Genomic DNA, 27,416 nt, shown 5'->3' on the forward strand with positions numbered 1-27,416 from the left:
GGCCCTCTGCGATAATGCATGATCACTGCCTTGTACCGTTTTAGGATCGTCAGTCGTTGCCGAGCGTTTGTGGAAAACGGTTTGAATATTTGGTGGAATAAGGTGTTGCGGCTGGTTCCAATCGCCGCCTAATATTAGAGCGATTCAACACAATCGTAGTGCCCCTCGGCGGGTTAATTGGATAAGTGCGTGTGTGGAGAGATCGTGAAGGGCATTGTTTAGTGTAGGAACGATCTGTCAAAGTATAGCATCCGAGTACGAGATGGGTTAGTATCGGTGGATTAGTGTGACGAGCGATTGCACGTGCTCGCAACGTGATGGTGGTGATACGCAGTACTGTTTTCTTACTGTCGGTCAAATTCATCGTTTCAGTACACCGTCAGCTGAAGCGACAACACTCTGGTCTGCCACAGATGGAGTCACTGTCGCGCTTCAGCAGCATCCCGGTGGTTGAGACCGGCATCAAAACCGCCGGCAGTGTGTACGAACGGGTAAAAACGAGCAATGGTCTGCTGACCTGGGGCTTCGAGACGGCCGAATCGCTTACGTACGCACTGATCGATTCGTTACGCCCGGCAACCAAGATGATCCAGGGCCCACTGCACCAGCTGGACAGCATCATGTGCAAAAGCCTCGATCTGGTGGAGCAGAAGATACCATCGATGTATCTTCCGCCGGAGATGGTACGGTTGAAGGAACTCCAACGACAACTGGAGCGATCGTCTATCGATCGCCTGCGTATGCTCACGATCGATTTAATAAGAACAATTTCGCATGCTACATTTGTTTACAGATGTTTTGGAACACGAAGGAGTACATGTCGGATCATGTGATGAAACCGGTCCTGTCACGGGCAAATTCGATGAAAAACTTAGGTCACGCTGTGCTGGAATCTCGCGTATCCAACTATGCCGCTGGCCGTATCGATGGAGCACTGGTCGTTTGTGACAAATATGTTGAACGATACCTTCCGACGGAACCGCAAGATCAACCCGATTGTAAGTACTGCAAGGGGAAAAGAAAGGCGCGACACACACAGACGCACACAAACGCACACGTGCATAGACACAATATAAATCTGTTGTCGGTTATCAGCCGGTATCGCTTATGCAGGCACGTACCGACCAGCACGACTATCATCCGATTCCGGTGACCTGCACGACCCCAAACGGCATGATAGGACTGCACGCCAGCAATCATTGCATGCTGATTGTGTGCCCAAACGTAATGCTCGAATGGCCCTGGCCAACAGGAACATTGGTATCGGTTGGTATTTAGAGTTTCGGATTTTTAAACATGTTGTTTTGCTTGTATGATTGTTTTGTGCTGTTGTTATTGCGACTAAAATTAATTCTTGAGGCTCTGCTATTGATGTTAACTGGACATTGTTACTGGGGCGTACGATTTATTGTGATTAATTGTGTTAACTTTTGGATTTTAACTCCTTTTCCCGCTTTCACGCAGCGTGCAGTGCTGGGACACAGCGAGACGATTCGAACCAGATGCATGTTGTGCAAACGTTCCACCGTGGCCAGCAGCTGTCCCGCAAACTGAAGCGTCGTCTCACCTTCCGTACGCGCCAGGAGCTGAGTGCACTGAAGAAGCAAAGTACCGAGGCAGTACATGTGGTTGCGTACGCGGCCGAACTTATTGCGACCAATCCGCGGGAAGCGATGCAAAAAGCCGTTGAGCTGTGGCGTTACCTCAGCAAAGATGAACCAGAAAATCAAGCCCGTCCCCGCACGCTCGAACAGCTGGCCGTACTGTTGACCCGCGAATCCGCCCGCAAGATGGTGCACCTGATCAACTTCGTCACCGGTGCGGTGACACGTGTCCCGAAGGCAGTACGAGCGCAGACACGTGAAATTGTGCACCACTTCCTGTTCGCAACCGAGCGATTGATGAAGACGGTCCATCTGGAGAAGGCAAAGGCTGCGACACTGTCGGAAGCAAGTGGGCTAGTGCATAGAATACAACACACGTACGATGATCTGCAGAACCAAACGAACCTGGCATTGGTAGGTAGCGACTACAGCAGAACGGAACAATATGTTGAGGGTGCATCTCATATCCCAGTGGCAGAACATTGTTTAAAAAATTTAAAACAAAAATTTACTCAAGCTTCGTGTATCATCTTCTGATTGGTCGTGAAATTTCTCTTCGCCTTCTCATGATTTTTCGCCCTCAGCATGGTCAGCTATCGCTGGCTAACATTGATCGGCACGATTTTATCCATTGGCTTTTGTTGAAAGTGGTAAGTGGGCGTTACAAAATTACCATCCAAATGTTCATCCAGCGGTGTTGCTGCATTGTGAACCGTGTGAATTTATGTGGTTACAAACAAAACACTACTTAAATAGCATGTCCTTTAAGAGAGCGTATTCAATACTATTAACCATCTTATTTTATCACTCATTTTAGGAACGTTTGGCAGTCTTTCTTTCCGGGCGCCTGGAAGCGGAAAAGATCACCACCAGTGGAAATCCTCGCCGGCGCATTCAACCCCGAACGAACAGCAATCCTATGAATTCGAACATAAACGGCGTGTACTAGAAGCGTTTGTGTCTGATTAGACACACTCTCATCCTGAAACATCGCATTCCATAGGGACCTGATAATGCCACGACACCTACGATCGGGACAATTTGATAGTGTTTGCAACTAGCTACTTGTTAGTATAAGTGGATTTCCTTTTTGTTATTATGTTATATTTGTTGTTCTGTTCTGTTGTTGGTGTTTACAAAACCGTGCTCGATAAACAAACTTGAAACAGAATTAATTACTATACTTTTGTGTCTTTTATTTTGTTCATCTTTATACAACATTCTCTCTTTATCTTACGCTACTAGAATAAAATTAAAATCTTTCACAACACGGCAGGAGAATTCCGATTCTCTATACTAACCGACGCCCAAGTGTATCACATCTACTTCCCGTGTACACGTGTTCGTTTTCTTCCGGTTTCGGTCAGTTCTTCAATCGGAGCGGTTGGTAAAATAATTTACTTTTGTTTTTAAAATTACGAAACGATAAGGCACAAACATAAAGCAAAGAACAAGAAACGGACCGATTTTGTGCATTACCACAGGGTGTGACACACGCGGTACCCCGTACGGCTTTTACATGGTTTCCGATTAGAGAACTATTTGTTCTTCTTAGAATTTGGCACTAAAATCACTACGACCACAGGCATGAAGAAACATCGCACCATCTCGAGTTGTATCGATCGTGTACTGTTGGATGATATTGGGGCGCTTTTGTATCGTTTGTCGCCTTTCTCACCTGTAAGCCATGTACGTTTGCCACAGGGCGCTGCTTGATGTTCGATTATTATATAATCAAAGGACTCACACGCTGGAACAAGTCATATCACTTAAAGTACAATCACATTGAAAGAAATCTTAGCGCGCATTTCCTGCAACATTACATGGTCGGTGAGACGGGACTGGTACGGATCACGTGATTACTCTTGTTTAAAGTCGTTCCACATTAATTTCGACTCTAGAATAGAAAGAAAGGGAAACATTACAAAAAATTGCAACAATAATAGTGCATAATAAGTTATAGTGAAATGGCCCAAGCAAAAAGGGAGATAGTTAAGTTTTGAGGGACTGGGACTGGTCATCTTCATAACTCATCTAACGTGCATACGCATTGTTTTTATAACTTTGAGAGCAGAAAAGGAAGTTTTCAAGGATCAAGGATGTTTTAAATAAAAAACCTACTCTAAAGGTTTAAAGCATTCTACTCAGTAAGGTTGTTATCTGAACTCGTGGAGTAGCATCAAGCATTAATACGGTGCAAAGGCAAACGACACGTGGGACATCATGGTCCACTACATCCATAACTCATGCAAACATGTAGCTCACAAACCTTGTGCTTGCAGTAGATTTGTATGATGCTAAAGTGTTGTTGGTTGATGTCGGTGTTGTTTTGTGATATTTCGCGTGGCATAATGAGATCCATTTTCCAGTATATTTGGTAGTGCCGTGGGTGTTTTGCATGTGCATCTGTGTATGTTGTGATCGTAGTGTCTTTTTGTTGTTTGAAGCCTTGCAATAGTGCACGAGTTGGAGTTGCTATTGTTGAATAACACTCTGTGCTTGAACAACTTGACATCCCTGGTTGAGTCCCTTCTTAACACGGCGAAAGGGCATTGCTAATAGTTGCTACATGTACAATTCTTTTTGCTACCAACGCCACAATCAACCACTACTGCTGTTGACTGGAATGGTTGTTGGTGTGTGGCTTGGTGGTGCTGTTGGTACCGTTAGTGGTAGAAGTATCACCGTGATCAATGTTAATATTATCTAGCTCAATGTCCGAACAGTTGTCCGAGTTGGACAATGCCGAATCCATCGAGGTGATTGTGTTATTTACTTTTTTGTCACTAAACGTGTCACCGGGTCTCTTTGGGAGTAGAGGATCTTCCGCCGAAATGCCGTTGTTGTTGTCGGTTTCTACAAATTAAGAAAAGAAGAAAATTTTGTATCATTTACTTAGTTCTCAGTAAGATCTCATCTCCAATGATAAGTACCTTTTTGGACAAGTGCACGTGCTTCCTCTTCCTGCTTGGCTTTAACTGACTCTGGTGTGAGTGTTCCATTATTTACACTCTCAATTGCCGTTCGTAGCTTTAAGTCGCAAATGATAAAGAACACATTAGACGATCTGTTCTCAGACGTTACTGTTCTTGGTACTCACCTCCTTCAAAGCCACCACACCGACCAGACGACCAACGTTGGTTACGTACGCGTGATTAATGCCCACCATCGAGAACAGCGAGTGAACCTTCAGGATGGATGTACGCTCGACAAGCTGGAATGGCGCCGGATCGATATGGAGATGATCGACATCGATCGCCTTTGCCATCTCTTCCATCTCCCAAGCCTTCTGATCCTCGGGTGACATATCGATAACGCGTTCCCGTGGCAGTTGCACCTTCTTTGAGATGCCAGGCGTTAGTGGAGCACCTTCCGAACCGACGATGCTCGGTGTACCGATCGAACCAATTTCCGGATCGGGAGTAACATCCTGCAACGTAGCCGATTTGCGGAAGATGATGTCGAACGCAGACCGAATGCGACTCTCTGTACCAGTGATTGTCGTGTACGGCGTATGGACTGGACTGTGCGGAGACAGCGGACTGAAGCCTTTCAGCGTGAAGGAGTTCGTTTTCTTGAGGATCGATTTCTTCGGCTGCGTACCACCAAAAACTGGACCGCCGGTAACGGATGCGTTCGATTCTCGGCGCGCTTGGGGTGGTAGCATTTCGTTATTGGCTCGCTCCCGTAGTTTCAAAATGTCCGGCGCAGGAACGACCTCGAAACGTGACGGACGGCGCGTTTTTAATGCTTCAGCGGCTTCACGTTTCTGACGCTCCTGTTCTTCGCGTGCCTTCTCCTCCGCTTCCTTCATCAGCTTGGCCGCCACTTCGAGCCGTTTCTCGCGCCCGATGTGTTTGTCGATCATCTTGATCAGTTCGTAACGCTGCACGCTACCAAGCAGCACCTTGTTGTCCGGGCTGTCGACGATCGGTAAGCTGCGGAGACTTTTGTTAGCTTTCAGAATTTCCTTCAGCTGCTGGTACGAGATTCCCTTCCAGATGTAGCGCACGTCACGCACCATAAAGTCCTCCACGTAAATGTTGTACATGCCCGAACCGGACGGCAGTAGATCGGGCAGGTATGGTAACTTTTTGATGAGAATGATACTGTCGTACATGGACGGTTGGAGCAGTGCTGCAACCGCGTTGGAGATGAGGGCCGCGATCATGACCGGCACGATATGCGTTATTTGGCCCGTCATCTCGAACACAATCACACCGACGGACACGGTGTGTGTGACGGCACCGGAGAAAGCAGCCGCCCCAACTACCGAATAGCCACCGGGAATGATCGGTGCCAGCATGCCCCCATACCGTACGCCATGTGGGAACCAAAGATGCATCGCTTCACCGACGATACGTCCAAATGCGGCGCCAATTTTGAACACGGGTATGAACATACCGGACGGTACGGGAATGGTTGAGGCAATGATCGACATGAAGAACTGTACGCGCGAAACGGAATATAATCGAAATTTGGTCAACAACTGGGAGTTCATTGTGTTTTTTGGATCACTCGGCAAACTTACCGTGTACAGTAAATAAATAATCAGGTTAGCAAACACGTTCGTTTCGGGTGTGCGCCAGTTCGATACGACGGCCGCCTGTTCGACAGTGAGCTCGTGTTTGGTCCAGGTAAAGTTGGAAAACAGCTGGTGCACCTGATCGTGTGTGCTCAGCTCACCCGCAATGTACTTACCGAAGCCGATCGGAAATGAAAGAGTGGCCACAATAAGTGCCACAATACCAGGATACAGAAAACGGCTGCAACAATCCGAGTGAGTGTTAGAATGCATTTCTATAAAGAAAACACTTTTTGGTACTTACTTTTTTTGAAGAAATTTGTTCATCTTTTTGTTCGAGCGCATAAACAGTACGTACTTCCGATGTACCCATACGTACAAGGCACCACCTAAGCCACAGACGAGTCTGTACAAAAAAAGGTGTCACTTATTTATCATTTTTTATAAAAATTTCCCTTTACCAAACTTACCCTATCAGAGCAAACACGAAAAGCTCCTGCGGATCGAAGGGAAAATCGGACGTAAAGTTGGTCGAAAACATGGCGGTCACGGTGTCCGCTTTCTGGAACCAGACCGCCAGCAACCGGAAGACAGTGGCCCCACAGACGGCTGCAAAGAATCCGCGCCAATAGTTGCGTACGGCGAAGTACGTCGTCGTTACCTCGATGCTGAACAGTACGCCACCGATCGGTGCGGCAAAGCAGGCCCCGACACCGACCGCACATGCCGCCGCCAACATTTCCGTGTTGCGTGATTCGTTTTCGTAGATCGATTGGAATGATGTGATGATCTTACTTAGCAGCTGCGATACTATACTAGCTATATGTACAAAGGGACCTTCCTTGCCGAGCGGCATCCCGCTGCCGAGCGTGGCCGTGAGACCGATCACCTTCGCGACCAGCGTCTTGAAGGTGAGATACTCCTTGAGCGCTACACCACGCAGGATGGTTTTCATCTCCGGTATACCGGACCCGATACTCTGCGGTGCGACCAGATGCACAAAGCCGGCCGAAAACAGGATCAAACAGACCGGGAGCGATACCCAGGCGAGATACTGTGCCACCGGATGGTTGGTGAGATCCCGGTACAACCAGACGCGTGCTAAGGGAAATTGAGGGGAGTTATAAATGAGGCGATTTGTTTTGTCCTCTTCCACATCCACTTTAACTTACAGTTCGTACACATCGAGATGCCCTTATCCATCACGTAGGATAGCATCGCCATGATGATGCCCAACAGTGCCAGGAACACCCAGTCTTCACCGAGTCGGGCGAATGTGTTACGCCACAGCCACGAGGCCGCCTTGAAGAACTTGTTGTCTCGCACATCCAACAGTTCCTGCAACGATTTCCATCTAGTTGTTTTATAATTTTTGAAACGTGGCTCATCATACTAGCACCGTTGCCAAACAAGGTGAAAGGAATGGAGTGAGAACCCCAGGGAATAAAGGACTACAAAGTCCTGGGACTGGGAAATCAGTAGGAATGGGATTATGATGTCAGGCCATCGTTCGGAACGGTTCGCGATTACCTTGTTTCTTGCTTTATCATCTTTTTTTCTTCGTCGTTCAAGAAGCCTGAGTCTTCGCGCTTCATCTTTGGCGTATTCTCCTAGGTCCTTCGTGTAACGACCATACATCTGTAAATATGAATATGAAGACGCATCAGCGATCGGTGAAGTTTTGTTGCGTAAATTTGAGATCCATACATGCAGCTCATGCAACAATACAGCTTTACATGGACATAGAATAATATTTTGAAAATTTCTTAAAAAGTAAAATACATGCAACTTAATAGTCAAGCAGCTTGGAACAGAATTAAGGCTTACACATTGTTTTTATTTCCTTAAAGCGAGCTGGTAGAAAATGATTACAAAAACAAGCGAAATAATAGTATGCTGAAATGATAATTAAAAATGGTATAAAATATGTTGTACGCACATTAGTCCATCCCAATCATACGTACTCAACCGTAATTAGGACATTAAAAATATGACTGATGACAATGGCCATCTTTAAACGCGTTCACCACCGTCAACAATAACTATTGTCTGGGCAGGATGGAAACATAACAAATTTGTTGCAGAGCTTTTGCATGGCTAAGAATAGCGTTAAAGAGCATCATCATCGGGGAAGATGTGTGAGCTGAGCAAGTAGTAACCATACCAGACGGACAGTATACAGCTCCCAGGGTATAGGACGGTGTCGTAATTGTCGCAAAACAGTGTCCACTCTACGCCGAAAGAAATGTCATCAAACGAATGTCTAGTGGACACACAGGAACAAAATACAATCCAACAATAATTAATTGTTACAACTGCACTTGAACCGTACATATTGCTGAGTAGCGTAATGGCGTAAGAATTTTGAAAGATTGTCATCTATAGCAAATGACTTAAATGATTAAAAAAAATGTTTTAAGAACGGTCAGGCGTTACATCTTCACTTAGATCAATTATTCTAGTTTAAAAATTATTATAAAATATGAAATTCCATGCATCTCAAAATTTTATGATAAGAATATGTGATTATAAGAAAATAAGAATTATTGTCACGAATAATAACAAAAGTTACAAAAACTATGAGTGATTTATTACAAATATAATAACATTCAGTGAACATAGCGTTTCTAGATAAAAATTAATCAAATTAAAAACTTGTACGAAAACATGCCACGTGATTGGAAGTTGTTTTTAAAATACGACCAGCTCACATTACGGCTCCATGTCGTCTTACTCAAAAGACAATAAAAACTATAACAAACACACACACAATAACAAAAAAGAAAACCTTAACTCATAAATGAAACGGAAACAAACACGGTACCAACAAGCTATTTAAAACCGTATCTTATCTTCGTGCGTAATGATCAACGGCGGAAATGGGAAATGTGATTTGTGTACTAACAGCCACACATAGAAAAGTGATGCTGTTCACAACTGACCGGTTGTCAATGAAACGAATGAAGAAAAAACACGCAAACACACACACGCACAGGCATGTACATTAGATAATGCTTTCTTCTGATGAGATTTTTATGACAGAAACAACAAACATGTGTCGGAAAGCATTTAAAACATCAACTCAAGCCAACATGCTAACAAACGTTCTGCAAGGTTTCTCAAAACGCAAGGTTGCTTTAGTTCAAGTTGCCCTTTGTCATTGGAAAGCGTGTAAGGAAATTGGAAATGATCCCATCCTTACGAGTTTGCCGTTTGCCGAAATATGTATGCCGTCAGTACGCATGTTTAACTTCATCGCTTAATGGAAAAATTCCCATTTTCTGAAACCAAAAAGAGGGACAAAACAAGCGCAAATCAAAGCAGAACAGACCAACATAAAAAGAGAACTAAATAACTTAAAGAATTGTTTTAAAATGTCTAACGGTGGGTACGTGTGGGTGTCTACATTCTTCGTCTGCCTTTGCCTGTGCCTGCGCACTTACGTAGTAAAACTCTTCTATCTCGATGTCAACGATACTGCGTCGGATTTCTTCCTTATCCGCCGGATCGAGATCGTCCAGTCCACTACCAGCCGGGCAGGCGGCAGATGACGATACATCGATCAGGGTGGCGTTAGACATGCTGCTCGGTATACATGCACTAGTCTCACTATTGCTACCACTTTTAGTACCATTCGGTACATCCCCGGAATCACCATTATCCGTCGGTTCCGTTGCACTATTACGGTCCGGTGGAAGGACTGGTGACGACTTGGTCAACACCTGCAGTGTGTTCTGCTTCATTCGTTTTCGACGACTGTTTAGTCGCTTCCGATGGTACTTGTCACGTTGAATGTCTAGTGAATCCTTGCGACGTAGGATAATTTCCGGTTCGAACGAAAAATCACGCACATACTCATCCTTTATCGGTATATGCATTGGCGGCTTAACGGCTAAGTGGCTGCTAAGAATTTAAGCGAACGTTCTGATCAGTAGAAAGAGTGACTCTCCGTGCGACAACACTCGGATCGTTGTGGATCACATTTCTAAAATACGAAACAGAACCATTTTTTGTGTAAGGATGGGTGGTTTCTACAATTTGGCAATCGAAAAACTTAATTCATGATTCATATTCGGACCTTGAGCGAACCACCATCCTTCGTCATGGTAGCGAATGTCGCGAAATGGCACGAAACGCGACGTAATCCGAGACCGTGACAAAACAAACCAAGGGCGTTGCGACCCAGTTCTCAGTGTAAAAAAAAATCTAATAGCAAAACAAAATAGTACTAAAAATATAGCAATTGTAAAACACCACCATCGTGCTAAATGTGATCATATTGTCTTGTACACCTCCGAGCGTGTGTTGTAACTCATTTCCTGTATGACACTGAGCAACTGAATGCATTGTCTTTCCGTATATCCGTGAGGTAGACGAATGCATTACATGAAGGGATTTTCAAAAACTAATCACTACAGAGTGGAGTTGTGTTTTCCTCTCTAGAGGAAACAAACAATGCCATCGTAAATCGTAACGAAAAGCTCATAAATAGTAATGCATGTTTCTATCACATTTGCGCAATGCAACTACCGCTAGAATCAAGAAATTACTTTATAATTAAATACAAAAACACTAACATTACAAGCTGCATAAGATTAATACACAATTTTCAAGTATTAGACACTACATAGAATGCTTACAAAAAGGTTACAGTGGAGCAGAAAAGACTCGCGTGAGCGATCGTTTGCCGATTGGAATTAGGAGTTAGCCAGACGAATAAAAACTATACAGTGCTGTACACACGCTTTGCAGCAATCTAAAATACGCAAACGTTGCACATAAAAGAAAACACCAACAGGGAGCCAGTCCCTTAGTGCAATGTGTGTGTTTTGATGAAGTTGATTCTAACTACAGCAGATCACCGCAAGCGCAACAACATTTTGCACACAATCGAACTCACATAATACTATCTTCAGTGGGGGAAGGATCGTTTTTTTTTGCACAATAAAAGTAAAATTCACTATCGTTTTACACTGTCGCTGTGGAAAACACTTTCACGGCCATGAAGAAAAATTCCAGAGAAGCTCTGTTCCTCTGTTTAATTTGGTCCAAAAAGAGTTCGTTTTTCAATTGTTATCCACTCAGATACTATTTTTCATCCAGATTCAAACACTATTCTTACGTTCAGACCACTAGTTCACGTACATAATTGCATTATTACCGAAGCGAATCCGGTGTCATCGATGATACACACTCTGTGGAAGGAATCTGGCTGTAGGGTCGATAGAATGCGAACACTTGCCAATTACAAACCACCCTACCGAAGGGGAGGCATAATGTGCGTTAAGTTTGATAAATGTTGCTTGCCAAAAAACCGTAAAAACACAACAAACAACTTTATCGTACAAGTAAATAGCATCACCAATATCGTTGAATTTCATCATCATCGAAGATACTTGTTTGAAAGTGTCGATCGTTCACTTCGGGACGGACGCTTTCGCTTTCGGTGTGTATTTGGCAGAGGGACACCGATTCTACAGGGAGATCAGTACAATAAAAGGCAGCTCATCCCACCGCACTTCGTGTGTAGATCACTGTCTGGTAGACTGACCATCTGGGATTGCATGTATGGCGCGACGTTGTTGAGGTGTAGTGGAAAACTCTGATCGGCCCACAATCCGTCCCGAACCGTTATTGTGTTTTTTGGCCACCGTAGACTGATGTGGGTTTATTTTTACAGCGACATACTCTTTTCCTGCTTTGCGTCGCAACATACAGTGTGTCCCAGGTGGAAAGCCAAACGAGTAGAAGCATGGGGGAAATACGTTACGGGGGAAATGGACGGTTGTGTGCCGGGATTCGACGCCGCTCTTTGAACGATGGCGATCTTTCTGTGCTGTCGTAGTTTAAATATCTTACAAAATCTTAACGACCTTCACATTTGAACATAAGGTTCGACTGCCGATGCTGGTGCCCATCAAGATCAAGTTCACCAAAACTGGGGGTTGAGAGGAAATGACCGTGCAGTGTGGCTGGGTGTATTTTCACTCGGTGCTATTGAACCCGAAAAAATGGGTGATGAATAAATCACGGTGCTTGAGCGTTTTTTTTAAAGATAAAAATGTTTCTCCACACACGGATACCATCACCATTACCTTGTGGCACTGTGATCACAATGTTTCGAACGAATTCATCTTGCTTCTGCATTGGTTTGATTTTAACGTTAAATATTTAATCGTATTTCGAATTCGCGAAAATATTAACCGCCTATTAAACACTGCACCACGAGTACAACCACGGGTTTCCCGCTACCGGGAGGATCGATTCGCGAGCACGAACTGTCACAACAGCAGCAGCCCGAAATGACATTCGCGACTCGACTGAAAGGGCCGGAAAATGGTTTGAATTTTCCGACACCGCAAAAACCGACAACCGGGATCGGTACTGTACTTAATCACAATACATCCATACTAATGTGCCGAGCACCAACATAACCCACACAGTGTCTAACCGACTAACTACCGATTTGGCTTGTGTGTGAGAGTGTGGGGTGGTCATTTGTTTCTTTGAACGATTTTTTGGGGAGTGAAGGACACGGAACTCGCCATTCCCACTGACCATTCGCACCATCCACGGAAGGGTGTGGAGGGTGGGGCCCGTTGGTGGTGGATGAAAAATGAAAAATCGCCAAGTTCACTGTCACTCACGTGTGGCGAGGGACGGTGTGTCCCAAAGCGACACACGCTGCCCCATTGTCTGAATGAGTAGCGCCGATGATGGTGATGACGCCGGTCGATGGCGATGGATCGTTTCGAATCGTTTTTCCCGCGGTTTTTCCCCGTGCGCGCGAAATGCTTGCAGCACCCGACGTCATGCTTTCCTCGCTTTGCGCAAAAGGAAAAATGATGTCCAAGGTGTGAGTGTGTGTGATGAAATTTAGGGGTAGGGTTAGATGATAAGAACGCGAGCGTAAGTTAATTGTTCATCAACAATTTTCCACTTGATATAAGGTATCATCTAAAAGAACTACTTGTTTGTGAAACTCAACGCTAACTTTGGAAATAAATTAAATTAAAAAAAAAAAACATATAAAACCAACAGCTTCTAATCGCTTCGCCCACAACAGATCGATAAACGATCGTGCAGTAGAGTGCTAGATTGAACTGTAATTTAATTAACCGTTTGCTAGTGTAGCTACACCGGTCGTTATGCACCATCAATACCGTACGCCGGTGGCAAATAAATGGCAATCTAATGAAGCCCTGGAGAAAGAAGAGTATAGGAGGACGCGATCGTACCGGTCCGCCGCATGGGGAAGTGTTTACTACTTCCTGCCATTTTGTGGACCGATTTATGCACCGAGCCGCGGCCAAACCCCGGTGTGTAGCACGTCATTTATTCCACCGGGTGAATCTATCAATCATCTATCGCCAACGGTTGCACCTGGTGCAGTCAGTAGTTGATTCAGCTTGTGGGAGTCCAAAGAGTTCCAAAGGGGATGGATGAGGAGGATTATTACGACTCATCAATTCTCAAGCATGCATCTTGTACATAGGAACCACGTTGACCGACACAACACACAGCTGATCGGTGAATAAGTGTCTTTTTTGTTGTTTTTATGTACGCCATTCTGTGCTGCATTCATACCGCTGACGAGAGAAATAATGGCAGAACGGATGATTTATGACAGTGGCAGCAGCCAAAAACGGGGACATTGTACGCATAATGGGGAATAAGAGAGTTTTGTAGAAAAAATGTTTAAAAATAGTTACAAAATAGTAGAAATAAATAATTGCTGAGTCTAACTATTAATGTCAAAGATATTTACGGCATACAGATATTCCTTTAACAGATAAGCATCCATTCACCGTGGTGACGACTTCATAGCATTTTTACTGTTGCTAATTAACGATACAATTGTGCTTCTTTGATATTTTCATAAACATTTTGTGTACAAAAATTAGTTTTTTATCAAAAGGATCAAAATATGAAAAATAATTATATTGAGCAAAATGACTATTGCCCTCTCAATAGTGTTCAAGTATCGAGTCGTTTCAGGTGGTGTATTGATAGCTGCGGAGATCATAAACCTTCTCCAAGATTTTTTAGTGTCACAAAAACAAATATGCAGCTTCGACTCCTTAGTTTGTCGTGGCAAATGTTTGGTCTAACACACCAAATATTGTGAATTCAAATCTGAGACGATTCGACTACTTCTTGTGTTGTGGCACTTCAAACATCAAATAAGTCTTGTGACTTGCCATTTCTGGTCATCTTCATCACCGGGTCATCTGTCCTATCAGACATCTACCTCACACCGATATGGTTCAGTAGTTTTATACTTCACCTGGTAGGTAGTTATTTACAATTAAATTGTGTAGAATTTAAATAAAAATAGCTTAGACGCAAATCTCCTACCGAGGCGCGCGATACAAACGACTTAAATTACCGGTTGCGAGGTAATGTCCCTTAATTATCGCACCGACAATCGAATCAAATTCCCTGGAGATATACCGTTCAGGTCGTCATAAATAGATAAATAGCATCAAACATTTTTACGCGATATTTTCATGCACGCAAACAAGCATCGACAGGCGGACATCTTTATCTCGTGCACGTGCACATGCGAACTGGAAACAATATGGTGTGCCTGCGCTTACGAGCGTCCGTATGTAGCCATCCTCGTCCGTTTCGTACGCCTCGTCGCTGCTGCTGACCGAGCTACTGTCCTGATCGACCGTATCGCTCATGCTGGGCATCGGCATCGGATAGAATGCTTGGGCACGCCGTTTGCGCGATGATTTCTTCTGCCGCGGCATGTTATCCATCGAAGCTTTTAGCAGCCGACGCTCCCGGAACTCCCTTGGACACGTGGCCGAAAGATAGAAGCGCACAAGTTAACCTTAGCCATGCTTGGTAGGAGCGAAAAAAAACCCAATCCAACCAACACAAGCTGGAACATGCAAATTACCTTAGCACACGCTCGAAGCTAGCCCATTCCTCGTCGACCAGCTCCACGTTTTCCTCACCAAACTCTTCATCGTGAAAGATCCGTTCGGTGTAATCGGTGCTGTTGTCTCGCAACCGTTCCAAAGCACCACTGGACGCTCGATGTCCCGCACGGTCACGGATCTTTCCCGCACGATCGGTACCGGATTTTCGCCACATTGTGCCCTTTCACCCTTTTAAAATTCACACACTAGCAGTAGTGGAATGCTTTGTATCCTAGGCTTTAACGGGTGGGAACTTTGAGTTGTGTCAAAATAGTCAATACTTTGAACGGCTGATCGGGAATGGACAAGTTTTAGAGGATGGCCTCTGCACGAAGTTTTCTGCTTCAGACAGACGTCAAATGATGATCTCCGGCACAAACCGGGATACACCACACGTATCCAACACGCCCGTCTAACGCGAATAAAGGCAGGAACTTATTTAATTTGATACAATTTAGAGCTCAATTCGTGTCTCTAGCAACGATAAGAGCGGCCGGTGAATATCAGCGAAAGCAGAACTGAGATTGGCTTAACAAGAAGCTAAACACTTTGTTTGACGTCGTTCGGTACTGTGGTGGACCGCCTGCCCTCGAATGTCGGAGAGCACGAATTTGGGTCAAACTATCCAGAGGTGTGATCGGTTAGAGAATGGAACATTAGCTGATTTTGATGCCACACTTTAACACATTCGAATGTTTGGATTTTTGAGTTCCGATCGACGATCAAAAGCACCAATCACGAAATGGATTCACTCGGACCGAAACACGACAGCCCATGTACTTAGCTGATGTCAGCTTAGACCTTCCTTCGCACAACTTAAACTGAAACGACGTGCACCGAAAGACATCTCCGAGTTGGAACGGGAAATGATGTTCACTTAACGGAAGTAAACGAATTTCATTGACACTTCTCACACTTCTGACAGACCAACTTGGTGCACAAAGCAAACACTGACAACGTCTTGATCGGACAAAGATCGCCCTGGAACTGATCATCCGCAGACTAGGAATCTTGGACGACTCTCCCGGCCAACATTATCGTAGCACGGGAGTGTGACTTTCTTTGCTCGTTTTTGCACCGTCGTCTTGGTGCATTGCACGCTTCACAGTGAAATATTTAAATTGATGGATTTTAATGGGAAAATTAGTGCTTCAAGTGTGCTGCAGTGCGAAGCGCCGTCCGGGGAAGAAGTTGAACCGAGCTCGCCCGCGCATACGCACACACACACCGGAGCTAGTTGACCGTGTCTCTATGCATTTTGCCATGAGTCAGTATCAGCTGGCGGTTGGAGCATGCTGTCTATTGCCGGAACTTGGTGAAGAATTCAAAGAACACTGTTCTACCCCGGTTGTGTGGGGGTCAAGTTACGAATGCTGATGTACCCCGTATGATGAAGTAGTTACCTCAACCGTAGCGTACTGGCTGTCCCATAGTAGCGGATGTGGCCGTCTAGTGCGCTCCTTCTTGAGGGTTTCCGTACGAACCATTTCGCTCCGTACCAGTGACACTACCGGTACGGCTGTGATTGGACACAAAAATTTGCAGCAGCAGTATCAGCAACGGGCCACAACTATTCGTGAAAGCAAGCCAGAGTAAAGTTCTTTTATAGACTTCCGGAGCTTCTTTTACAAGTGAAAAAAACGGCAAAAACATGTTCTTTCTTATCGAAGATTCAATATTTGAAAGCGAGCGTTTTAATTAACGGTCGAACTAGAGCGGTTACCTGTGCTACAGGAAGAATGTTTTCGCATCGCAATTACGTCAGTGACCACATTCGATGGACCTTCCCGGGCAAGATAGTGTCGCGATCATTACGATCATTAAAAGCTTTTGTCAACAGTAGCATATCTTGCATGCTGAAATTGTACGTAGAATGTGAAGGTCGACACTGTTTTCTTCTTAAGCAAATGGCAGAAAACACAAAAATGAAACTTATAAAAATAAGTCAAACAAAATATTATTCAACAATAAGCAACCACAAAAGAATAGAATTTATGTAAAAATGTTTATGACACAATAAGAGCATATGAAGAAAAACAATAATATTAAAATAAAAGCACCAAAAGAAGATCACAACAAGGGTGAAGTATAATAAAGGTTCACGTGTGACCTTGTTCGAAATAAAAAATGGGAATTAGTTTACGGCTCGTTCATACTAGATATGAGAATAATAACTATTTTAAGTGAGTTAACTCAAAGTGAATGAGTCGTTATTAGGAGTCAGCTCGTTTAACGACTCATTTCGGAGTCATAAAAAACCCGGCATATGCGTATAAATTAAGCTTCGGTCATTTTACTCTTTCTTTTCCTTTCTTTTCACTCAAATAATGCTTTAAATAAAAAGGAATAAAAAATAATAAAAAATTAAAAAAAATTTGAAAACCAGAAAATTTCCTAAGGCTATAGCCTTGGTTTTTTTTGGGGAAATTTAGCAAAATTTTAAAAATTGATTTATTTTGATGCGAATTGTTTGCAATAAGTTTCTTTTCACTCAAATAATGCTTTAAATAGAAGAAAGCATAAAAAATAAGAAAAAAAATAAAAAAATTCTAAAAACTTGAAAATTTCCTAAGGGGTTAGCCTTGGTTTTTTTTCGGGGAAATTTAGCAAAATTTTAAAAATTGTTTTATTTTGATGCGAATTGTTCGCAATAAGTTTCTTTTCACTCAAATAATGCTTTAAATAGAAGAAAGCATAAAAAATTAGAGAAAAATAAAAAATTAAAAAAACTTGAAAATTTCCTAAGGGGTTAGCCTTGGTTTTTTTTGGGGAAATTTAGCAAAATTTTAAAAATTGATTTATTTTGATGCGAATTGTTTGCAATAAGTTTCTTTTCACTCAAATAACGCTTTAAATAGAAGAAAGCATAACAAATTAGAAAAAAATAAAAAAATTCTCAAAACTTGAAAATTTCTTAAGGGGTTAGCCTTAGCTTTTTTCGGGGAAATTTAGCAAAATTTTAAAAATTGATTTATTTTGATGCGAATTGGTTGGAATAAGTTTCTTTTCACTCAAATAATGCTTTGAATAGAAGAAAGCATAAAAAATATGAAAAAAAAAAATCTAAAAACTTGAAAATTTCTTAAGGGGTTAGCCTTAGTTTTTTTCGGGGAAATTTAGCAAAATTTTAAAAATTGATTTATTTTGATGCGCATTGGTTGGAATAAGTTTCTTTTCACTCAAATAATGCTTTGAATAGAAGAAAGCATTAAAAATTAGAAAAAATAAAAAATTCCTATAAATATGAAAATTTCCTAAGGGGTTAGCCTTGGTTTTTTTGGGGAAATTTAGCAAAATTTTAAAAATTGATTTATTTTGATGCGAATTGTTTGCAATAAGTTTCTTTTCACTCAAATAATGCTTTAAATAGAAGAAAGCATAAAAAATTAGAGAAAAATAAAAAAATTCTCAAAACTTGAAAATTTCCTAAGGGGTTAGCCTTGGTTTTTTTTTGGGGAAATTTAGCAAAATTTTAAAAATTGATTTATTTTGATGCGAATTGTTTGCAATAAGTTTCTTTTCACTGAAATAACGCTTTAAATAGAAGAAAGCATAACAAATTAGAAAAAAATAAAAAAATTCTCAAAACTTGAAAATTTCTTAAGGGGTTAGCCTTAGCTTTTTTCGGGGAAATTTAGCAAAATTTTAAAAATTGATTTATTTTGATGCGAATTGGTTGGAATAAGTTTCTTTTCACTCAAATAATGCTTTGAATAGAAGAAAGCATTAAAAATTAGAAAAAATAAAAAATTCCTATAAATATGAAAATTTCCTAAGGGGTTAGCCTTGGTTTTTTTGGGGAAATTTAGCAAAATTTTAAAAATTGATTTATTTTGATGCGAATTGTTTGCAATAAGTTTCTTTTCACTCAAATAATGCTTTAAATAGAAGAAAGCATAAAAAATTAGAGAAAAATAAGAAAAAGAAAAAAACTTGAAAATTTCCTAAGGGGTTAGCCTTGGTTTTTTTTGGGGAAATTTAGCAAAATTTTAAAAATTGATTTATTTTGATGCGAATTGTTTGCAATAAGTTTCTTTTCACTCAAATAATGCTTTAAATAGAAGAAAGCATAAAAAATAAGAAAAAAATCAAAAAAAAATCTGAAAACTCGAAAATTTCCTAAGGCTATAGCCTTGGTTTTTTTTTGGGAAATTTAGCAAAATTTTAAAAATTGATTTATTTTGATGCGCATTGGTTGGAATAAGTTTCTTTTCACTCAAATAATGCTTTGAATAGAAGAAAGCATAAAAAAATAGAAAAAAATAAAAAAATCCTATAAATATGAAAATTTCCTAAGGGGTTAGCCTTGGTTTTTTTTTGGGAAATTTAGCAAAATTTTAAAAATTGATTTATTTTGATGCGAATTGTTTGCAATAAGTTTCTTTTCACTCAAATAATGCTTTAAAAAAAGAATTAAAAACTATAAAAAAAATAAAAAATTCAAAAAATTTGAAAATTTCCTGTATTCCGTTTCAACTCATTTTTGTTTCAACTAACTCGCACATTTTCGTTTCAACTTACGTATTTACTCGTTTTGCGACTCGACTCACCACGGCTACATGCTTACACTCATGATTGAGTAAGTGAAAAAATAGTCGCTAAAGAGTCACCAGAAAAAGAGAAAAAGAGTCACTAGTCCTCGTGGTGAGTGAACGAAACTCGTTCAATACAACGTTTCAACTCACTATCTCACTATTACTCACTTCGCACATCACTAGTTCATACCGTAGAACCATCATAGTAATTGACAAACATGAAAATAATTGTGTTATAACAATTTATTTATAAAAAATTCTTTCAAAAGCAATGTAGATATCAATGTATAACATTAAAAAAACATTAAACGTGAATGATACTGATTTAAGAATGATAATTGAAAAAAACTGAACTATTGTCAGCCTATAAAACATTTTATAGAAGAATACATTAGTTATGGATACTAAAGTGACTGTGCAATCATTTTCCACAATGGCGCTTTCATGTTACGTTTGGAATTGTTCTCTCTCTAAGCATCTATTTTTGCCATTACTAAAATATGTGTGGTCGTTCATCACTCATCACTCACATCGTGCAACGTTCGCCATGCGGCCGGTTGTCGGATTGACAAGCATTATAAATTTCCCTTTCATGCAACAGAACCGTTGAATGCAGCTTGACCTAGGTCGGGTTCAACGTTTGGATCCATCACCGCTCGTACCTTCAATGGCTTTTTTTTTTTGGAGGAAAATCGATGCCATTCACAATACGTTCATATCTATGTTTCTTTTTGTTCGTGTGGCACAACACCAACTATCGAAAAAACCTTTTTGGCATCGGTTTGCATTTTTCGTTGTGGTGACGTTTTTTTTTTCTTGCGTGTTGTTTGGCATTGGTTAAAATAATACGTAAAATCGATGTAGGAGTGTGGTAGGTTTTTTACAACTAAAAAAAATGGAAAGATTGCGTGCCAAAAACCGTAACAGGCATTTTCCAAGGACATACAAAATTAAAATGTCTCAAATAAGTGGATTGTTTTTATTATTATGAAATGATTAATTATTGTGCTAAATAGTTCTGTTTACACAAATGCTTTAATCGGTTTTCCAATTTGAAATCATTCCATAAATTCACAGACACTGCAGTAAACAACGGCTTTAAATTTGATTTTATTTTTTTAAAATATTTTTATCGTTCATACTTTTCGCTATGTGTCGATATATCGCTAGCAACAGCTAGACGAACGCTTTGCTAATCGAATTTGATAAAATCTAATTCCACCGCTAATCCGTCGACCCATTAAAATTTTGGCCAGGAAGGTAAGTAAGCCCGAGATGTGTCGATGCACTCATCAAGCTTCAATGTGACAAGCAGCCGCCAAATTCAAAGCAACATGTTTTATCCTTCACAGCATGAGGGAAAACGGGAGAAAAGGGAGGAAAGGAGAGCATATAAACTTCTCTCTATGCTCTATAAAGATACGCGCATTGGGACGAGGACACAGCACGATAAGGGAAAGAGAATATCATGCTACGGGGCGTTAATACTTTTATTGCTTTAATTAGTGTAGATTTGTGAGTTTTATTGTTGTGCGGTTTACTATGTACGATAAACATAGGAGAAATAAATAAAAGCTACCTCTACGGTAGCAGTTTTTCTTCTTCACAAATTGATTTTGAAGAATTTTGGATAGTAATCGATTAAATTTCAGTTTCAGTTACAATATCTTGGAATGGGATTTTTTTTCCAAAACTGTTACTCATTCAAGCTTCAAGAATATTGTCGTAGAAATTAAGTTCCACAATGTCCATGATCGGTCGCTTGGCATAATCGGTCTAATGAAACGTCACACCGCGCTGCACTTAACAATCCGGCGCGATTGCATGTCACACCGCGCTTGGATGCGCTTGCATCATTGAGGTCAACGTCAAGGCCACTGCAATGGCTAAACCGAGGCCTACCGGAACCGAACCAACCGAACGCCGCATAGTGTCGTTGTAAATTCTCGCTAGTTTCAAATGTTGCCCCACACCCACCCTGACAAACACGGCACCTCCCCAAAGCTTCCCTCTGGCCCGGACGATAGGGGTTCGGTGCATTCATTGATTGCGGTGAAACCGGTTCCAATCAAGCGGAGGAAACGTGGATCGTCATCACACACATAGCGTCAACCTACGCTGCCCGGTTTGCGCATCGATGGTCGAATGGCGCGTGCGCCACTGTCTCGGGTGGTGTGGCCAGTGCGCGCGATGCAGTAGCAGTCACGTGCACGCATGCAACGCATATATGTGTACATTCCGGACCGATTAGCATTAAACGCGTCGCGTACACACCTTCTCACCTTCACCGTTTCATCGCTCACCGCTCACCATTCTCACCCACGTTCTTACCGTATTTTCATTGCTGTCCTCACCGTCGCCTTTGCCCTGGTAACCGACTTCCTGCAACAGTGCCGTAGTGTAGCGATTCGGTCGACGTGGATTGTACGGTGGTTTTCCATCGATTTTCATCGCAAAGTTCGGTACGGAACTACACAAAAAAACTCGGACCACAGGTGTGAAAGTGTTGTGAAGCGAACTGCCCCAAGCGTCCAAAACCGACTGGGGTCACTGTTGGGTGTGCAAAAATAAAACTTCACCTGATATTTTTAGGGCTTATTTTTCGCTTTTTTTCGCTACTTTGAAATCGAACGACGGTAAGATATAAATGTCTCCAGCGTTGATAAAATCTGCACTCAACCGGTAAAAGCATTTCGATGCCACAGCACCGTTCGGGTGCTATCTCGAAATTGACTTTTTGATCGTACCTAGAGCATCGGCAAATCGGCCGGAAATCAGTTAAGGTGAGTCCTTAACAGTGTGCTCTTATCAAACTTGTTGCTCACGGTCAGGGGCTTTCCGATCGAACGATAGCGAGGTGAGTGTTGAGTTACCGGTTCGGTATAGTTCATCGTCGAATGGCTCAAAGGTCCAGTAACACCGGAAAGGTCTGTCAGCAATGTACGGGCTTTCCGGTGGCTCTTGGTGGCCATATTTATCGCGTTGGAACGAAAGTTTTGCAGTTTAGCAAAGTGATGTGATGTGAAGAGACGTTTGGATATTTTTGTTGAGTTTCAATATAGGCTTTAGACAATTTCATTTTATGATATAAAAAAAAATCCATTTTGACTCAAACATGAGAAGCAGATTTCATATAAATGTTTAATGTTTAGAATGTTCGATCATAGTGGAAGAGTAGACAAAATAAAGGATTAATTAGAAAAAGTTTTATCTTTACTGCAACTACAGATAGCTTTTCGGCATATTACTTGTCTTTCCCAAGTTCTATGAGGTGTTTGCATAAATTGGATAATGGTAAAAAATTGTATAAATAAATTTCTACCATTTCACAAATTACGTCAGTTGTTACAAAAAACAATAAATTTTGAACCAAAACAGCTCCACTTTTGGTTAGAGCAACAAAGCTTCATAATTTTTGTTTGCAAACATCGAAAATGTATATTTTTTCCCTTTCTTGAGGCGCTTTTTTATTATTCTTATTATTTGTTGCATCTAAACAGTTTTTCTCTTGCTCATATTAAAGTGAGTTAAAAGTGTTTACCCAACCAAAAAAAAATCCAATGCAAATTCAAAGATTTTGCTACTCAAATACGGATCGCTGGAGTTAATTTGTATGTCGTCTGCACACACCATCTTGCTACTTGTGCCACGTGTGCAAATATGAAGCATGTTTCATTTAGTGACGCTTGTTGATGCTACCGAATAATAAAACAATGAACCATCGCTCTCAATAGATAAGATCTGCTTGTTGATCCATTCATCATCATAAGCATTGCGTACAACAACAGCTTCATGTTTATTTTTGTCTAAATTTTGGCAAGTAGCGAAACATAAAGACATGCTGATAAGGCTTATCTCAACAAGTGGAAGCAATAGATAGTCTGTGTGTCTTGTTTATGTTGTGTCTGTTCCACAATTGCTGCATTAAAGCTTTTGTTTTGATAAAATAAATGTGGAAGGGAAATTTTTCAAAGAAAAATTAACTTCAAGAAAAAATCAGGTCAAGAAAAAAAAATTAAAATCAATGTGCATAAATCATCCTACATCGATTCCTATGCTTTGAAAATGTTATTGCGATTTTTCATCAAGGATATTTGATTAATTTAAATGCATTACGCCCGACAGGTGTATTATTAGTCCATTATTAATTCTTCGCACTTGCTACATAACGTAACTACAACCCAATAGGAAACGTGAAACCTTCACCAGCACGACAAATCCGGCGTGGAATTGTGTTTGCCTTTTGTTTGTTTGGATATCCAAACTTACTGTCAACAGCATTGCGGAGAAGAGGAGGAAAAAAAGGGTTTACTCAAACGGACGCCGAATGCCACTTAGCGGCATGGTTTATTTACGGCAAAGTTAAAAGAAGCTGCTCCAGAAATCTGCCTGCTAGTATATTTAGCCCGGCGACCAAAAACCATCCTATTCATTACCGTGGTACATTGGAAAGGCATATATGCACAGTCGCGCTGTGTACTTACCAGCGTATGCGTGTAGCCGAGACCCGGTTCTTCGTCGTCGCTCTGCAACTCCGCCAGCATTTGTTTTACCGGCGTGATCTTGTTTGGCACCGTGAGGAAATCCATCTCATTGCCACCACTACCCGCCATGCCAAATTTTCTGTTCTTCATGGTGATTTGTGGGTATTCAATAACCGCAAGCAAGACACTTCACTTCACAAACGCTAAACAGATGAACGCATCAGAACACTTTAACTTTACACTTTACGGCTAGTCCGAGAAATGGCACAGATGTCACAGTTTCTGCAATACACTAAACTAACTTCACCGAAGTACGAACGTCCAACCAGCACCTGTAAAGATGTGCGAGAGCCAAAAGCCAGAAAGGAATGTATTAATGTTACGAAAAAAATAAATATCAAACAAATGTGTCAATCAGATCGGTCAATGATGTGCAACACGTGATGCGAGATTCGGTTCGGTGACGTTCTCTACATCAGATGATAACGCGGCCTACCCACCTATACGGCCTATACGGCTATATTGTTAAGTGATAATGAAACGCTCAAGCCTCCGCGTTTAGCAACCATATGCGAAAACAACGATATGTTGTACAACGTTTTGTGTTATGTTGTATGCTGTTGTTTTTTTTTCTCTTTAGAAATCTACTTTTTACTATTCTTCTTTGTTGAGGAGAAAATCGCTTAAACATTATCTATAAATAAGAAATTGAGATAAATAGCTTAAGTTGTAAGTAAAAATCGATTAGGTAATTTTCTTCACACCTCTAATCGATCAGATCCAATAGATTACAGTCACACAGTTTCTTTTTTCTACGTTTGGTCTAATGCACTGAATGTCGTACAACGAATCTCATTTGGTTCTTCAAAGTTCATTTTTGTGACCATTTTTTTCCAATTCGTAGATATTGATAAAGAATTTCAAGATTGGAAAGATTAATGTTTCAAGCATAAACATTTCTTGCGATCGCTATATCCTCAGTAGCTTTGATCTTTTCAAACCCATGATTCTAGACATACAACACCGTTTTTCCAGTTTTTCCAGTTTTTGCATAATAATTAATGTCCAAAATGTAAGTTATACAAGGTCTCTTGTAAACTTTACATCTGTATCAGCTTCGGTTTGATACATTTGCCAGACTTTTTCCTCAAGAAACCCCCAATAATGTCTCTAGAGAAGGGATTTTTTCCAATAAAGGATATAAATATATTCGATGTAATCATATTCACTAGACTATGATATTATCCGTCGGGGAGTTACGATCAGGGAAATACCTGATCACATATAGATAATTGTGGGCTGTTTAATTGAACTGAGCTAATGCAATACGAAGTGCAATTAAATGCATTATTTTGCTCAGTAAACTTCAAACAGTTGCATTCACAGACCTGAACAATCAAACGACGATTTAATTGATAAAGCTGCCTAGCGTACGATGAAGGACGGCGATTGATTTGCTTACTATGCTAAGCATGGACACCGGCCTCGCTCTTTAATCCGATAGTGCACCAAACATGCGCAAAATGTGCACCGAAAGGGCTGAGCGCGCTGCTGCATTTCCTATGACCTTTAAGTGTGATGGTGAACGACGGCGACGACGACGACGAATGGTGGGCGTACGAAAGAGACGTCCACAGCGCACGTCCTCGCCTCGTATCACATGCGATTCGTGGCCGTCTGAAATGGCTTCATTACTAATAGCTGCGAATGCCTGCGAGGCAATCGGTTGTCCGACAGATAAGATACCGGGTGACGCCGGTCCTGGAAGGCTCTTGATGGGCTGTCTTTGAGCGTTTAATCTTTACAACTATCGTTGGTTGCTTGTTGTGCGAACAATTGTGCACAGCCTGGCTCATGGCTCGTGTTAACTGCAAATTGGATAATTTTGATTTTCAAAATCACATCACGCAGTTTTACAGTGTCCACGGCATTGGTTTCTGGACTTTCCAACCAGTCACCTGAAATCACTCGCGATCACATCATGTTCTCGAACATACTCGAAATTCGAAATGCTTGTAGGCTTTTAAACTCGCACACAAAACCCAACTCCGCTTCAAAATGCATCAAACCGCAAAACCTTTTGTTGCTAACCTAAATTCCGACCTGCTCCAAACGAGCTATCCAAAATAGGACACAACAACGTGCTACGATGCGCTTCCGAAACTTTCACTCAAACATCGTTGGGGCCTCGCCATAGTGTCCAGATTTGCCGAGCTCATCTAAACCGGAAGTAAGTTAGGGGTCAGAACGGAGCAAAACTATCAAAACACCTTTATCGAACAGAAGCCTCCAGGGGACGATAGTGCTCGAATGTCGTCTATTCGGTAACTGCGGCACGAGCCCGCTCAAGCACTCTCTAGTGTTGCCACACACCAGTAGTCAGCTGTTCTGTTGATGCACCACACTCCACCACCTCAACACTGTTCGACCGACAACGACTCACTGACTGGTTGGATCGGTTTGTCTGACTGCCCGTAGCAGCGTCGACGGCGGGCTGACTGATTCCCATCTGTTTACATCGTCGCCGTGTCCTTCCTTTGGGTTTCCCCGCACCACGGCTCTCTATTGGCAATGCCGGTATGCGATCCGCAGCTGATCAGGTCAGCCCTTCCACCGTGCTTACCACTCGACACAACCCACCAGACACAAAGCGTAAAAAGCCTCATTTGGTGGCGGCTCACTCTCACTACGACTCGGTTTTGCACGTCAAGCGGCGGAACGATGACGACGCGACGGCATTAGGGCGTGCTGGTGATATGAGGTGTGATTAACACATTTTAACGACACTTGAACGACTCTGGACACAATGCAACACACCACACGCGTGTGGGACAATGCGAAACGCGTGTCGTAAAAAAAAGGGAACCATATTTTTGTTTTTGTTTATGCCAGATGTTGCTTCCGAATGGCAGGTAAAGCGAAACCATTTTAATCGCTTTGCATACTTCAAGGTAAATGATTTATTTAATTAATTGACGATCTGAATACGAAGCAACTCAAGAGGTTTGACACACCCGTGTAAGAGAGTCTTTGGGGCGCGCACGTGTGTGAATCGATCGCACATGGTTGATTAGGTTGATAGAAAAATGTAACCCGTTTTTATTGTGTGCTATAAATGGGATCTTGAGTATTGCAAGACACAGTCATTAAACGTAATTGTAGTAATTTCAGTTGCTGCATTTAAAAAATTATCTTTTCTACGAAACAATGCTTAAATATTTAGCTTCATTTAATACGATTCGTGCGACATGTAAGCTGCAGATGATTTAATTTATTTTTCCTACTTCGTTGTTATCACAACTTGTAGAAATGTTGGGACAACTCAATGCAACGCT

At 41.7% G+C, this 27,416-nt stretch overlaps 2 protein-coding genes across 24 annotated transcripts in view; one reads left to right on the forward strand and one right to left on the reverse strand.

The window, feature by feature from the left end:
- LOC125764725 (lipid storage droplets surface-binding protein 1) lies at positions 1-2,779 on the forward strand. Of its 5 annotated transcripts, none has more exons than XM_049429280.1 (7): positions 1-266; positions 373-683; positions 794-998; positions 1,096-1,266; positions 1,465-2,018; positions 2,189-2,254; positions 2,422-2,779. In XM_049429280.1, the coding sequence occupies exons 1-7, from the start codon at positions 263-265 to the stop codon at positions 2,551-2,553; spliced, it is 1,443 nt and encodes a 480-aa protein (XP_049285237.1). In that variant the 5' UTR covers positions 1-262; the 3' UTR covers positions 2,554-2,779. The 5 variants fall into 5 exon arrangements, with proteins under 5 accessions (XP_049285237.1, XP_049285239.1, XP_049285241.1 ...); XM_049429282.1 differs by having other exon boundaries at positions 1,114-1,266; XM_049429284.1 differs by lacking the exon at positions 1,096-1,266 and having other exon boundaries at positions 7-266.
- Positions 2,776-27,416, reverse strand: part of LOC125764677 (chloride channel protein 2) — a 27,836-nt gene continuing 3,195 nt past the window's right edge. The window contains exons 1-11 of one of the 19 annotated variants that reach the window (XM_049429154.1): positions 26,455-26,629; positions 24,082-24,413; positions 7,660-7,767; positions 7,302-7,467; positions 6,600-7,230; positions 6,434-6,535; positions 6,136-6,370; positions 4,705-6,051; positions 4,538-4,634; positions 3,874-4,460; positions 2,776-3,501 (exon numbers count right to left, since the gene is read on the reverse strand). In XM_049429154.1, coding sequence (XP_049285111.1) covers positions 4,213-4,460; positions 4,538-4,634; positions 4,705-6,051; positions 6,136-6,370; positions 6,434-6,535; positions 6,600-7,230; positions 7,302-7,467; positions 7,660-7,767; positions 24,082-24,231 — 3,084 coding nt within the window. In that variant the 5' untranslated portion in view covers positions 24,232-24,413; positions 26,455-26,629 and the 3' untranslated portion in view covers positions 2,776-3,501; positions 3,874-4,212. The other 18 variants (XM_049429150.1, XM_049429151.1, XM_049429147.1 and 15 more) reach the window with 18 other exon arrangements.

The sequence above is a fragment of the Anopheles funestus genome, chromosome 2RL, assembly GCF_943734845.2.
Source record: "Anopheles funestus chromosome 2RL, idAnoFuneDA-416_04, whole genome shotgun sequence".
Lineage (NCBI taxonomy): Eukaryota > Metazoa > Arthropoda > Insecta > Diptera > Culicidae > Anopheles > Anopheles funestus.

Coding starts and splice junctions, on each gene's coding strand:
- LOC125764725 (XM_049429280.1), top strand. Junction 2,019..2,188: donor ACCAAACGAACCTGGCATTG/GTAGGTAGCGAC, acceptor TTTCGCCCTCAG/CATGGTCAGCTATCGCTGGC. Junction 2,255..2,421: donor ATTGGCTTTTGTTGAAAGTG/GTAAGTGGGCGT, acceptor CACTCATTTTAG/GAACGTTTGGCAGTCTTTCT.